The sequence below is a fragment of the Mustela nivalis genome (genome assembly GCF_964662115.1).
Source record: "Mustela nivalis genome assembly, chromosome: 10".
In the NCBI taxonomy this organism is placed as follows: domain Eukaryota; kingdom Metazoa; phylum Chordata; class Mammalia; order Carnivora; family Mustelidae; genus Mustela; species Mustela nivalis.
Window position 1 is genome coordinate 68,329,358 of NC_139029.1, and position 15,993 is coordinate 68,345,350.

Genomic DNA, 15,993 nt, shown 5'->3' on the forward strand with positions numbered 1-15,993 from the left:
AATTCTTTTCCACCCCCTCACTTTAAATCTGGAGGTGTCTTCGGGCTTAAAATGAGTTTCTTGGAGGCAACATATAGATGGGTTTTGTTTTTTTATCCATTCTGATACCCTGTGTCTTTTCACAGGGGCATTTAGCCCATTCACATTCAGGGTAACTATTGAGAGATATGAATTTAGTGCCATTGTATTGCCTGTAAAGGTGACTGTTATTGTATATGGTCTCTGTTCCTTTCTGATCTACCACTTGTAGGCTCTCTCTTTGCTTAGAGGACCCCTTTCAATATTTCCTGTAGAGCTGGTTTGGTATTTGCAAATTCTTTCAGTTGTTGTTTGTCCTGGAAGTTTTTAATCTCTCCTTCTATTTTCAATGATAGCCTAGCTGGATATAGTATTCTTGGCTGCATGTTTTTCTCGTTTAGTGCTCTGAAAATATCATGCGAGCTCTTTCTGGCCTGCCAGGTCTCTGTGGATAAGTCAGCTGCCAATCTAATATTTTTACCATTGTATGTTACAGACTTCTTTTCCCGGGCTGCTTTCAGGATTTTCTCTTTGTCACTGAGACTTGTAAATTTTACTATTAGGTGACGGGGTGTGGGCCTATTCTTATTGATTTTGAGGGGCGTTCTCTGAACCTCCTGAATTTTGATGCTCGTTCCCTTTGCCATATTGGGGAAATTCTCCCCAATAATTCTCTCCAGTATACCTTCTGCTCCCCTCTCTCTTTCTTCTTCTTCTGGAATCCCAATTATTCTAATGTTGTTTCGTCTTATGGTGTCACTTATCTCTCGAATTCTCCCCTCGTGGTCCAGTAGCTGTTTGTCCCTCTTTTGCTCAGCTTCTTTATTCTCTGTCATTTGGTCTTCTATATCACTAATTCTTTCTTCTGTCTCATTTATCCTAGCAGTGAGAGCCTCCATTTTTGATTGCACCTCATTAATAGCTTTTTTGATTTCAACTTGGTTAGATTTTAGTTCTTTTATTTCTCCAGAAAGGGCTTTTATATCTCTCGAGAGGGTTTCTCTAATATCTTCCATGCCTTTTTCGAGCCCGGCTAGAACCTTGAGAATTGTCATTCTGAACTCTAGATCTGACATATTACTGATGTCTCTATTGATTAGGTCCCTAGCCTTCGGTACTGCCTCTTGTTCTTTTTTTTTGCGTTGAATTTTTACGTCTTGTCACTTTGGCCAGATAAGAGTAAATGAAGGGGCAAGTAAAATACTAAAAGGGTGGCAACAACCCCAGGAAAATATGCTTTAACCAAATTAGAAGAGATCCAAAATCGTGAATGGGTTGAAAGGGGATAAAAAGAGGTTCAAAAAGGAAGAAAGAAAAAAAAAGAAAAAAGAAAAGAAAAAAAAAAAGAAAAGAAAAAAAATTTTTTAAAAAAAGAAAACACCTGAGAAAAATGTAAAAAAGAAAAAATATATATATTAGATAAACTAGTAAAAAATCGTTAAAAAAGAAAAAGGTAACAGTTAAAAAAAAAAAATTTTTACCCGAAGGCGAGAAGAAAAAAAAAAAAATGAAAAAGAAAAAATTAAATTAACTGCAAGACTAAAAAAAATCACAGGAAAAAAGCCATGAGTTCCGTGCTTGGCTTTCTCCTCCTCTGGAATTCTGCTGCTCTCCTTGGTATTGAAACCGCACTCCTTGGTAGGTGAACTTGGTCTCGGCTGGATTTCTTGTTGATCTTCTGGGGGAGGGGCCTGTTGTAGTGATTCTCAAGTGTCTTTGCCCCAGGCGGAATTACACCGCCCTTACCCGGGGCCAGGGTGAGTAATCCGCTTGGGTTTGCTTTCAGGAGCTTTTGTTCCCTGAGCGCTTTCCGTAGAGTTCCGGAGGACGGGAATACAAATGGCGGCCTCCTGGTCTCCGGCCCGGAGGAGCCGAGAGCCCAGGGCCCCACTCCTCAGTGCGCCCTCAGAGAACCGCGCCCAGTTACTCCCGTCTGCCTGACCTCCGGCCGTGCTCCGAGCTCACCGAGCCTGCGACCGGTTCAAGGTAACCCCGAGCTGTGAGCTTACTGTCGGCTCTGTCTCTGTAGCCGGCTTTCCCGTTCCAATACCCGCAAGCTCTGCGACACTCAGACACCTCCAATCCTTCTGTGACCCTGCAGGACCTGATGCCACGCTGACTCCGCGTGGGCTTCGCCCCGGTTTAGCCTCTGGAGCGATGTCCCTCAGTGGAACAAACTTTTAAAAGTCCTGATTTTGTGCGCGGTTGCTCCGCCGCTTGCCGGGAGCCGGCCCCTCCCCCCGGGGTCTATCTTCTCGTCGCTTTGGATTCACTTCTCCGCCGGTCCTACCTTTCAGAAAGTGGTTGTTTTTCTGTTTCCAGAATTGCTGTTCTTCTTCTCTTCAATCTGCCGATGGATTTTCAGGTGTTTGCAATCTTTAGATAAGCTATCTAGCTGATCTCCGGCTAGCTGAAGCAGTCTCAGCTTGCTACTTCTCCGCCATCTTGACTCCTCCCCCCATAGACCAAGTCACTTTTTAAGATAAAAATCTCACTCCTTCTTTCCTTCTTTAAAATTTTTCAATGCTTCCCTTCTTCTTAGGTTAAATTCCAAAATCCTAGACATGGCCTAAAAAGCCCTGCAAGATCTGTTCTGTAGGCTCTTCATCCTCATCTCTGAACACCCACCCCGTCATGGTCTGTATTTAGACACACTGAACATGAGTGCTTTCCCCACACACACCATACCTCTGGGCCATTTTTCTCTACAAACTTCCACCCCACACCACCCTGCCCCCAACTTGGCTAGCCCTTCATTATTCATATTTCACTTAACAATCTCCCTCTCTAAACGTTCTCTAGAGCTGCGTTAGTGCCCTTGCTATGCACTGCCTTAGCACCCTCAGTGTCGTAGACCATTACACTTACCATCAGGTATTATAATTGCTTATTTTATTTTCTGCCTCCCCACTAGACTGTTGCTTTTGAGAGGTCAAGCACTGTATCTGTCTTGGTCACTGTTTTTCCAAAACCAGCACAATGCCTAGAATGCAGTAGAGTGCAAATATTACTTGGTGATTGAATATATTCACACCTTATGACCTTTAAAGAGATGATTCTTTCCTTTATCTTCCTTTCCAGTGAAAAATTTACAGTTCTCTTATTCTTCCTTTGCCAGGTTTACAACATTTTTCATTAATTGAACATAGCAACGTTTATGATCAGTCATTATGTAATTTTTAAAATATGACTTTCAGTGCAGTTAATTGTGTGCATAACATCGGAGGAGAACAATAACCAGGATTTTGACAAGATGGGAAATGATAATTATAATTTTTACTATAATTAGTAGGTCCAAAAATAGGGTAGAGGTTAACTAAACTTTTAAGTATGGATAATAAAATTTGTGACTTTCATGATAAATTATGATAATAAATTACAGTTGGACCTTCATAAACCATAAACTGCTGTTTTGACTTCCATCAATGTGCTATGCCTATACAAAGGAAATCTTAATGGAAAAATATCTATAGAAAGCTCCATTTAATAGATTTTAAAATGCACACTGAAACTACCAGTTTATGTCTCTAATTTACATTTGGTCAGTGTAAATCTACCATCTTTTCTTTTGTGCAAAGTGACAAGTTAATAACTCTACTTTCTGATAACTCTCACTTTCTTTGTTTCATGTACTTTCTCCCACATCCTACTTGTTAAACCCTTACCCGTGATATAAAGCTTGCTCAAATACCACTTCCTCCATGAAAAGCTAAACATAAACTATCCTTCTACTCAACTCCATGATACTCTGTCTGTACTTCTCAATGAGATATTATTTCTATTTATATTTCTAAATAAACCATTTCTATCCAGGGCCAAAGCATCCACACATGTGTTTTGAAATCCATTTCTATATAGGGTTATTGTATATACATGTGTACATGTCATTTCTATGCAAGGCCACTACATACACATGTGCTTTGAAATCCAGCCTTGTGCTTGCAGATAGCACACAAAGGGAGGGCCCTCTCCTAATTAGCCTGCTGGAGAAGACACCTTTTTATCTTTCTAATTTTCACAAAGCTGTCTATAAATGAGAAGAAGTCTTGTTTATGTACACAATTCCTAACTATAAAAACCTGGAGGCTTAAGTGGGTAGGAGAAGAATAAATGAAACAAGATGGGATTGGGAGGGAGACAAACCATAAGTGACTCTTAATCTCACAAAACAAACTGAGGGTTGCTGGGGGGAGGGGGTTTGGGAGAAGGGGGTGGGATTATGGACATTGGGGAGGGTATGTGCTTTGGTGAGTGCTGTGAAGTGTGTAAACCTGGTGATTCACAGACCTGTACCCCTGGGGATAAAAATATATGTTTATAAAAAATAAAAAAATAAAAAATAAATAAAAAATAAATTTAAAAAAAACCTGATAAGGGATACTTTGATTCATAGAATCTTTACATACAGTTCATACTCTAAGAAGTACAAGTTGAACAAATGAATAAAACCATAGATTCTGTCTGGTATCACTTACCAAATTAGACTCATTAGGTGGAATGTATTTCTCTGTTCCCATTCGCACAAGTCCATCATGGTAGAGAAATATTTTCAGCGGATCACATGATGTCACCAGAATATAAATTCGTAAATCAAACTTGTAACCTTCCATTAGAAAAGGTTTTTCAATGTATTCTTGAACAATCAAATGATCCTGAGATGGAAGTTTGTCACCATTTCTTATCAAAGAAATTCTAAGTTAAAAAAAAAAAGAATTAAAAAACTAATTTGATATGGGGTCAAGATATTTACAAAATTCCAGGTAATACTCAAGAGGAAAATGGTGGAGTAGGGAATCCCAGAGTCTGTCTCTTCACAAAAGCAATAAACAGCCAAAAGATAGTCAGAATCAACTTTTTTGGAAAACTAGAAACTGACCAAAAGCTTATAACAACCAAAGAGCACTTAATTTAAAAAAAAAAAAAAAAAGCTGAATCTATATAAAATGAGCTTTATGGCACTTTAACTTACTCTGGCCCATTCCCCAACCTCAACTCATCCACAGGCTTGAACAATAGCCCATGTTCCCAGTACAGGTCCTGGTTCTGGAGGGAGCAGAATAGACCTTATTCTTATAGTAGTTTTATTTCTCTTGTTACTGTTATTTTACCTGTCTGATGGCTCCCTGAAGGAACTCAAGGACCACTTTTATCTTGCCTAATTAGGAACTCTCCTAATGTAGTTGAGGCAGCTACTTGTGGGGGACTGGAGGCGGAGGGGAGGGCAGGGGGCATAGTTGAAAACATTTGAAGACAAATGCATTAGTTCCTGCTGCCTATGACAACCAATAAATGTTGGAGAAAACAATATACTAACTAAAAATATAGGAAAGAAATACTAAAGTATGAGAATCTTTGGGGAATAAAAGCTTTGAAAAGCTCAGGCATAGGAATCTAGAACACCATGTGCATGCCCACAGCCAAGTGCATGTTCAGGAAAAACTTGAAAGGCCCTAAGCTCTTACCTCTGGTTAACCATCAGGCTCTGCACAAGCATGAAATGAAGACCAGGGCAGAGTTTTAAACTGCCTACTTGAATGCTGAAGGCATATTCCAACATACATATACATCCCTTCTGCAAGGACTGGGAGCTTAGGTTTGGGGGAGGTTTTCTTGGTTTATTTCATTTTGTTTTGTTTTGTTTGGTTTGGTTGAAAGTGTTTGAGGAGACATCTGTCCACTTACAAGCTAAGCACCCACCCAAAAGAACAGGAGCTTCAGTTCTGCACACAACAAAAAATACAGACTTCACAAAATTATTTCAGAAAGATAACTAAACAAATAAAGAGCAACCATAACAAGCAGCAACAAAAAACCTTTCAGGGGGGAGAATCCGATTTCCAGCGTTGCTACATTATAACATTCAAAATATCTGATTTCCAACAAAAACTATAAGTCATGCAAAGAAAATTAAAGTATGGCCCATACACAGGAAAGTTACCAATTAATAGAAAGACATTGAGCTTACTAGACAATCAATTATTTAGATTAACTGTTTTAAATCTGTTCAAAGGGTTAAAGAAAACCATATGGAGAGAACTGAAGGAAACCACGAGAAGAATATCTCACCAAATAGAGAATGTCAATAGAGATAGAAGTTTTTGTTTGTTTGTTTTGGGATTTTTTGTTTTGTTTTTGTTTTTGCTTTTGTTTTTGTTTTTTAAGGAAGAGTGGAGGGAACCAAACTGAAATTCTGAAGTTAAAAAATAACAATAACTGAAACAACAAAAAAAAATTCATTAGCAAGGCAAACATAAGATACAGGAAGCCAGAAAAAAAAAATTAATAAACTTGAAGGTAGATCAATTGAGACTGACTAGGTCTGAGGAATAGAAAGAAAAAAGAATGAAGAAAAATGAACAGAGGTTAAGAGTTCTATGGGACACCATCAAGAATATCAACATATACATAATAGGAATCTCAAAAGAAGAGGAGAGAGAGAAAGGGACAGAAAGAATATTTAAAGAATTAATGGCTGCAAACTTCCCAAATTGATGAAAAACATTAACTACATATCCAAAGAACCCAATTAACTCCAAGTAGGATAAATTCAAAGACATCCACACTGAGACATATTATAATAAAACTGTCAAAAGCCAAGACAGAGAGAATCTTCAAAGCAAGACTAACGCTACTTATCACACTCTTTTGATTCTCAAGAAGATAAATAGCTGATTTCTCAACAGAAACAATGGAGACTAGAGGCAGTAAGATGATATATTCGAAGTGTTGACAGAAAGAGGAAAAAATAGAATAAAATAAAATAACTTGTTAACCAGTAATTCTATATCTGGCAAAAAGTATTCAAAATTGAAGAAGAAATTAATATATTCCCAGATAAAAACTGATAGCTTGTTAATAATATAGTTGGCCTATAAGAAATGTTGAAAAGAATTCTTCTGACTGAAATGAAAAGACACTAGGCAGTAACTCAAATCCACACAAATAAATAAAAAACACCTGGTAAAGGTCACTACATAAGTAAATACAAAAGTCACTATTAATATTTTAGACTTGTAATTCTTTTTTCCTATTTTACGTAAAATACAACTGCATTAAACAGTAGTTATAAATCTATGTTGATGGCACACAATGTATGAAAATGTAATTTGTAACAATAATAATATAAAGAGGGACAGAGCTATATAGAAGCAAAATGAGGGGCTCTTTTGTTTTTGTTTTACTACTGAAACTAAGTTGATATTAATCTAAACAAGATTATTATAAATTGAGGTATTAATTATAATCCCAGGGAAACCATTTTAAAAAAAACCCCAAAACAGATTCAAAGGGGGTACATGCAACCTGGTATTTATAGCAGCAATATCAACAATAGCCAACTATGAAAAGAGCCCAAGTGTCCACCAACTGATGAATGGATATAGATATAGTGTATATATGTGCAATGAAATAATACTCAGCCATCAAAAAGAATGAAATCTTGCCATTTATAGCAATGTGAATGGAGGTAGAGTGCATTATGCTAAGTGAAGTAAGGCAGTCAGGGATAGACAAATACCATAAGATTTCACTCATATGGGGAATTTAGGAAACAAAATAGATAAACATGTGGGAAGGGGGAAAAAAGAGAGAAGGAAAGAGGGGGAGGCAAACCATAAGAGGCTCTTAAAAATAGAGGACAGGGGCGCCTGGGTGGCTCAGTGGTTAAGCCACTGCCTTCGGCTCAGGTCATGATCTCAGGGTCCTGGGATCGAGTCCCGCATCGGGCTCTCCGCTCAGCAGGGAGCCTGCTTCCTCCTCTCTCTCTCTCTCTGCCTGCCTCTCTGCCTACTTGTGATTTCTCTCTGTCAAATAAATAAATAAAATCTTTAAAAAAAAATAGAGGACAAACTGAGGGTTGATGGAGGGAAGTGGGCGGGGAATGAGCTAAATGGGTGATGGGTACTAAGGACAGCACACATGTATGATGAGCACTGGGTATTGTATGTAAGTGAGTCAAAAAATGTTATTCCTGAAAAAAAATAATTAAAATAATTTTAAAAATTTTAAACTCACAAATATATAGTAAAAGAAATGGCAAGAAAATTAAAATAGCACACAATAAAATATTTAATATAAAAGAGAGTAGAAAAGGCAGAATTGAGGAATGAAAACTATATTAAGACACAGAAAACAAATAGCAAAATGGCTGAAATTAGTCTTTCCTTATCAATAATTACAAATGGATTAACTCTCAACTAAGACTAGCATTGGCAGAATGTATTTTTTAAAAAATGGTCCAATCACACACTGTCTACAAGAGATTCACTTCAGATTCAAAGATACAAATAACTTGAAAGTGAACAAATAGAAAAGATACTCCATGCCAAAAGTAATAACAGAGAACTGGAGTGGTATACTAGTATTACACAAAATAGACTTAAAGAGAAAATTTGTTGTAAGAGACAAGGACAATATGCAATGATAAAATGATAAATCAAAAGATTTAAATAACATATATGTGTTTTTATTAAAAGCAGCCTCGGGACATCTGGGTGGCTCAGTTAAGCATCTGCCTTCAGCTCAGGTCATGATCCTAGGGTCCTGGGATCAAGTCCTGCATCCGGACCCAGCTCAATGGGGAGCCTGCTGCTTCCCCAACTTGTTGTTCTCTCTCTCTATGACAAATATGTAAGTAAAATCTTTAAAAATAAAAAAAATTAAAGCAGCCTCAGCCATATTTTCTCTGAAAAAGTACATTGCAGCAAAAGGACACAGGAATATTAAGTTGCGTAATCTGTGTTCAGCTAACACGTCTACTTCATGGTACCTTAGCTTAAAATGTGTTTTATTCATTAATTTAATCACCATGACTCAATAAAGAAAAAAACTTATTTGTAAATCAAAGAGGATATAATTATTTTTGCTTTAAATGTCTGGCTATTGAAAGAGTAACTATCTTACTATTTTTTTCTCCAAGTCAATTTGGCTCTACTATCAACTGAATTTTATCCTCCAAGGTTACTCTAAAATTATTATAAATACAAATTTTATGTTTAAGAAAAAAATTGGAAACATCTTTTTTCTCTATTTTGTTGTCTCCTATAAAAGTCTTTCAACTGATTTAATCTTTAAATTGAAGAACTAAAGTCTGTGGGACAGGAAAAAATGGCTCAATAAATATTTAGTTCCAAAAAAGCATCAGAAACCCATTTTATTATTTTTTCATATTCAACCACGAGTGAATGCTCACATTTATTCTTTTCCCCCAATTTTTTTTTAAACTTTTACATGTTTTGGGTGAAAAATACCTACCCATGACCCATTGCACCATTGGCTGGTTTTACTATAAAAGTTTTCTGCTTTCTTTTTTTCTTCAATTCTTTCATGTAGTTCTGGAATTGGGTATATTCAGCAGGGAAGATCCATGTTCGAGGAACAAAGGTATAATCCAGAGGCCGGGACTTGATCATTCTGTAAATTAGAGATAATATGACAAGTAATTTCTATTCATACTTTTCTAAATTTTCTTCCTCTGTGCTATTGGCATTTATTGCAAGGATTTAAATTCCCATGATTTCTTCATTTACTGATTCATTCCACATATATCTATAAAGCACCTACTATGTGCAAGGCATTATTCTGGACACTGGGGATTCATCAGTGAAAGAAAAGGACAACATTCTCTGTACTGTGTACCAATTCATATATTGGTAGATCATTCAAGTATACACTCTATGCTAGGCACTAGGGATATTAAGATAAATTAATATGGGATAAGGCACTAGGTATACACTATATGCTATTATACACTATATGCTACAGTGTACTATATTCGAGTATACACTATATGCTAGGCACTAAGGATATTAAGATAAATTAATATTCTCTACCCTAAGGAATTTACAAATAAGCTAACAAGTACAATGTGGTAAGTGCAATAAAGACATATATGGCAAGGTAATGAGGAAATAGTCATTAACTCTGCCCCTGGGATGAGAGGGTGGGTAGCAGGAAATAGTTCACCACCAGGTGCTGTTCGTGTTGCATCTTTGAAGATAACTTTGAGTCCTCTGAGGCACCCATAAGGAGCAGTTTTGATCATTTTTTCCTACACTATTTTTGAAGTTTAACTACTTTTCTGAAAAAACCATGTAAACCTCTGAGTATACTAGAAATTTTGTTTCATTTTGTTTTAACATGAACTACATATGTCTCTACATGTGGTTTTATGGCTACAATGTATGTCTTGATATTTTTATATTTACTACTAATCAGGCTGCCTATTTGATACATAATTTAAGGTTAAAACTAGGTATAAAATGCTTACTTTTGATTAATCCCAATACTGACCATTTTGTACATATTGATTCCCAATAAAAATGAAGAAATTAGAAAAGAAATATTTTCAAATATTATCTATTAAAGAAAATCTGATTATTTCAAAAAAAAAGCTCCTTTTAATAAATGTAAGCAAGTCTCTTATAGATAAGGAGATATTGTCCCCAGATGAGACTGATAAAATCTAAAATGAAACCACAGTACATGGGATGCAGAGAGGTCGGGCCGACACTCTGAAACTAGGGTGTGGCATATGGAAGCCACATGGCCTTCCACAGCTTAGGTTCCTATGGTTTTCATAGTTCAAGTGCTCTTTCAAGAAAACCCTATAAGAAAGTTATATTTCCACCATGAGAAGGGAAATAATTACCAACTGTATCTGTGAAATCCAGAATAAGCCAATAAATTAAATAATCTCAATACAAGATAGGCTAACACTGACTGGTTTGGAAAACACACGTATACACATATACACAAAGCTAAAGGAAACACAGAAACAGTGCTGATGTCCTTGTTTTTGTGTCTAATACCTTTAAATGTATTTATTATATTTTTAACAGTGATATGAAATTAGATCAATTTAAAGTTTTAATTAAAAGAATATATTTTAAACTAACCATGTGGAGTACTTATGAATGATACCATTCTTTCACATACATACATACTTGGAAAAAATCCAAGCACACATATATTCAAGAGAAAACTTCATTCCATTTAGCAATCTAGCACAAATCATTTGGTGTAAAAATATATAGCTTCAAAACAGACATGCAATCTTACTTAGGAATTTGGAAATATGGAATAATTTCTGTTCATAGCTGTCATGGATTTACTAAAATGATATTAAGAATGTAATTTAATTAATTTGATTTTTATATAAGTAGGTCATTACTTTCCATCTAATAGAAGGTTCTTTTTTCCTTAAGGAAAATTCCAAGGATCTTAGAAAAATAAGAAATTGCCTATGTGCAATAGCTACTAATGTGTCTACAGTCAACCTTCTTGTTCTCTACAAAGCAGGTAGAATGATCTTTTCAAAATGCAAATCTGTCATTCTACCAGCTTCACCCCCACTCCTCCTCTCCTATGGAATTTAGGATAAGGACTATAATCCTAACCATCACCCTTCAGCTAATCCTTCCCATCAATGTCTCTGTGCTCCAGCTACACTTGACTTTATTTCAGTATCCTGACTACTCCTGCTTTCTCCCACCACATGACCTCAGACCATACATTTTTTCCTGCCCAGAAAACTGTTCTCTATCATTTTCACCAATAAACTCCTCTCAGCATTCATATTTAAGCTTCCACATCACATCCTCGGGGAAACTCTCCAATGTCTCCCTCCTCCAGAAGTCCTTCACTATCCATTAATTGACTACTATGTAACTCTACTTCATTGCACTTATCACAGTTACAACCCAAAGTTGTAAAATCCACAAGTCTGATTTTGATCACCTGATGTGCCCAAAGGCTAGGACATTGCCCAGCGTATAACAGATATTTAATAAATGTTAGATGAAAGTAAATGACTTCAATGAAACACATGTCTAAAAATTTGCAGAGGGAATTCCCTTTCCTCTGAAGTCTGTTCTTGCTATAATCCGTGTGTTAGTAAATTGCTCCCACCTACATGTTTCCTAAACCAGAAGCCTAGCAGTCATTTCAAACACTGCTCTCCTCCTCCCCTTTGATTCGCACATCTCAGCAGCTTTCCAGTCCTGTCAATTCTTTCTTTTCCCTATTTTCCAGATGCATTATCTCTCCCCCATTCCCACTACCTCTCCTTTGGTTTATCAGATGTTGACGATCATCACCTCCTTGAGGGCTTCCTCCCTCCTTTCTCCCCCTTCTTTGAATCCATGATCTACAGGACCACCAAGAGTATGGAAAACATTTCATTTCTCTACTCAAAGCCATTTAAAAAGTTCTCATTTTACTCAGGATAAACAGAAATGTTTGCTAAGTAGTTAAAGAGATTAAAGAATCAATGATGAAATGATTGAATAAAACCTAGTAACATGGGGAATGCAGCCGGGCCTTTGCATTGACCTGCAGCAGCATCACAGTGAGCCTCCCGACACCCTATAAAACCACGGGAACTACTTAGAAGTTCCCCCAAACCTATCATGTTGCTTTAAGTATCCATATAGTTCCTCCCGCTGCCATCTTTGCCTACAGTCTCCTTGCCTTCTTCTCAAAGGGTGAACTCCTATACACTTCTCAATACCCATTTTGCATTTGAATTCCCCAGAAAACCATCCAAACCCTCCTGGAAATAACCTAGGTCATCATCTTTGTCACTGCCATACACTGACTCTCCCCTGTGGCACCATCAAACTGTATTCATGTTCATCACTCTTTCTCCCTTACTAAAAATTGAGTTCTAGGCAGGGACTAGGCCTTATTCATCTTGTTTACCTGTTAGCAGTCTCTAGTCTATAACAGACACACAAAAAATATTTGTTGGGTGAGTGTATAAACTTTCACATGATGCATATAAATATTTAGTTATATACCAAGTTTCCTAACCTTTCTCTGTTTGAGTTTTCTTTTTTAGAAATTTTCTTAAATTATCACTCAACTTCCTTAAACTAAAAAAAAAAAAAAAACCCTAATCCACAAAAATATAAATTGCATAAAAATTCTGCAGTTCATTTGGTATAACGCTTGAGAACTTGTGAACAGTTTTTCCCATAACAGTAGAATTGTTACTCCAAATAGTGGTCTCAGAGATAATTATACATATATTTACCTCAGAGACCTGGGTAGGGACATACACATATGCCTGTGTGTATGTGTGTGCACAAATGCACCTACTCTAGTGTCTGGCACACATTAGATGCTCAATAAAACATAGATGCTCAATAAGCATGATATGAACACACACATAGTATATTATGTTGCTAAACTGCAGTGAAAAGAGTCAGGTTCTGGAGACCAGGACTCTGCTCCAGCTCCACTATTCACTGTTTGTTTTACTTGTGCAAGATATTCATTTCTCTGATTCTCAGTTACCTCCTCTACAAAATGAAGGAAGAACCAAGAAACTTCTAAGATCTGCTAGCTTTAAAATTCTATCTCTTCCATCAAAATACCATTTCAAATCAATGTAACCTAGTGAAAGATGCACTATAACATTCAAAACAAACTTTGAAAAGGTCTTCTCTATTACAAGAAAATGAAGATTACTTGGTCATATTTCTTGCTAAGAAATCCTTTCTACAGATCTCCCCCATTCCTGGAAAATGGTTGATCCTCTGGAAAATAAAAAGGTAAACATTAATATTCCCACAGACTTAATAAATACATTCATTTATACTACAATAACGTTACATCCATCCTGAGTTTAATGTTCTTAGAAAACTGACTATTAATGTAAAATATTTAAAATGACTATAATGACTTTATAGAATTAAAGAATCTACAATAAGCAAAAAAGAAAATTGCAAATTTTTTTAAGAAATCAAAAAACCATGTTTGCATTTGAATGTTACATTAAATGTTGCATTAAATGTTACAATCTTCCCTGTTAAATAACTGGTCATTCAATGTCTATTTCTAGTATTCTAAATTTACTATATTCATACAGATAAGCATTGTAGAAATATTGGCAAGAATGGCCTTGTTAGCTTCCTATAACCAATTTTATATTACACTCTATACTGACAAACTATACAAAATGTTGATTGCCTAAAATTCTGTGTATTTGGCTTTTTAGTTTGATGTCTACTTTTTAATATGTTTGCTTGACATTCTACAAATAAAAGAATGAAGCCCACATGGCAGACATTACAAGGTATTTCCACTTCCTGATTTCTCTGTGCAATTTTTCCACATCACTCGTCTTTAAGAGTAATGCAAAGCACCTGTGTAGGAAGCGTTTTCTCCTATTAATTCTTCCTTAAAGATGGAAAGAGGTTAAAAAAAAAAAAAGTTAGATTGGAAGGAACTCGGGCTTTTATGCAAAGAGTCAGTACTACTGGACAGCAACAAAACAGGCTATTTAGGTAAGTTAGAAATTAAACTTAATATATCCACACATTAAGAATCCTATCTGAGTAAAATTATGATGGAATTCATAGAACTCTCCTAAAACCAATAACCGGTCATGATTAATCCCCACCTGGTAATTTTGCAGCTCTGCAATCTTCTCCTGCTGAACCGCAGAATCACACCATATAAGGTTACTTGTTTCATCCTCATCTGGAGTTTTCATAAATCCCATTTCATCTATGACTAAACGAACTGCAAGTAAATGATTAAGTTAAATGAAAATTAAAATACTATTGAAATATATTCATTGTGGAAACAAGTTTGATATATGTAAATTTTATCTCACAGTATTTCGTTTGCAAAATATCCATTAGTTAGTTATAGCATTCCCTTATTTTTAGCTACAACAGTTTATCTAGGGCCAAATTATACTCACAGTAACTGAGAACTGTTTTTAGGTTGCAAAATCCTTGGTTTCAACCATCAGAGTTTTAGCAGGTACACAACTCTGCTAAAAAGTTCAGTGATTATTCATGGCACAGTGAAAACATGTACACAGCTGAGATAACACCTCTACTCAGGAAAATGGAATACATGGCTTTTTTTTTTTTTTTTTTGACCTTGGGCTAAAAGAGAAAAGGTAAAAATAGTTCCTGATCATTAGACCTATCCTATACTTTCCACCTCCCCAGTTCAAATTATTTTTAGCAATTAAAACCAAGTCAGCTGTGTTGACTCAGGATATGAAATAATGAAGCAGAATTCACTGTAGAGATCTGGAAACTGGCCCTCCTATCTGCTCCTAACACCTTTATCCGATTGAAAAAATTTATGCTCAGAGGAAAGCTTGTTTTTCAGTACAAACTATTTATATGCTCCTCTCTGATCTGGATACCAAATTAACATACTAACACTTTTCTTCCAATGAATTTCAAGTTTAGAATAAAGATAAGTAAAATATTCAGGATAAATTTTGGATCCCAACAGAATTCTGAGACTTAATAGAAAGGTGTAACTAAATGGCAGCCCTTCGATGTTTTCTTTTTAAATGTTTTCCTTTACTGTACACCCTATGCATGAGGAGAAATGGTAAAGGGCGATCAGTTGTCTGAATTCACTTGGCTCAAGTACAAAACTGATGAGCAGACACTTGTCAGTCTCAGGTTCTACAGACTCTTGATTGCTTTTTTGGCTGAGGAGAAAGAAAAGACTTTTTATGCAATGGTTCCTAGACTACAGACATAAAAGAAGAGAACAGTGATTGGAGAGGGATGATGGAGAAGATGAACTGAAACAACCATTCTCCATGAAAGGCTCTGAAAAACTTGGGGCTGTTCTGAAGGTGCAGGTGACAATGTACAAAGCAAGACTTGGGGGAGGGGCCGTTGTCTTGTCTGCCCCAGACCACCATGCAACTTTGCTGACCTGAGGGCTCACAGGGAGGGCAAGGGCCGCAGCCACCCAGCCTGGGAGACTGCTTTAACTCACTCATAAGCAGTAAAAAAATAATGAGGCCAGAATAGCTGCTCACAAGCAGACCTGTTCCTGAGTACAGGAGATACATTGTTTGGGGCTGTTCAGAGATAACTGAGAAGACCTTAGAGAGAGATGGAACTGGCAGCAGTTACAGAGGGATGGAGTATAATGACCTACTAAAATGCACACATGAATGTACACATGATGAATGTACACATGAACCAG

General features: G+C 36.4%; 1 protein-coding gene across 9 annotated transcripts in view; it reads right to left on the bottom strand.

Moving 5' to 3' along the window:
- TTLL7 (tubulin tyrosine ligase like 7) overlaps nucleotides 1–15,993 on the bottom strand; it is a 154,874-nt gene that overhangs the window by 83,951 nt on the left and 54,930 nt on the right. For all 9 annotated transcript variants that reach the window (XR_014299910.1, XM_082688140.1, XM_082688134.1 and 6 more), the window contains 4 exons: nucleotides 14,423–14,544; nucleotides 13,489–13,556; nucleotides 9,271–9,429; nucleotides 4,494–4,710 (listed from right to left, as the gene is read on the bottom strand). Coding sequence is in view for 8 of the 9 variants with exons in the window: in XM_082688140.1 (XP_082544266.1) it covers nucleotides 4,494–4,710; nucleotides 9,271–9,429; nucleotides 13,489–13,556; nucleotides 14,423–14,544 (566 nt within the window). In the remaining variant the exon portion in view is untranslated. The remainder of the gene's footprint in view (nucleotides 1–4,493; nucleotides 4,711–9,270; nucleotides 9,430–13,488; nucleotides 13,557–14,422; nucleotides 14,545–15,993) is intronic.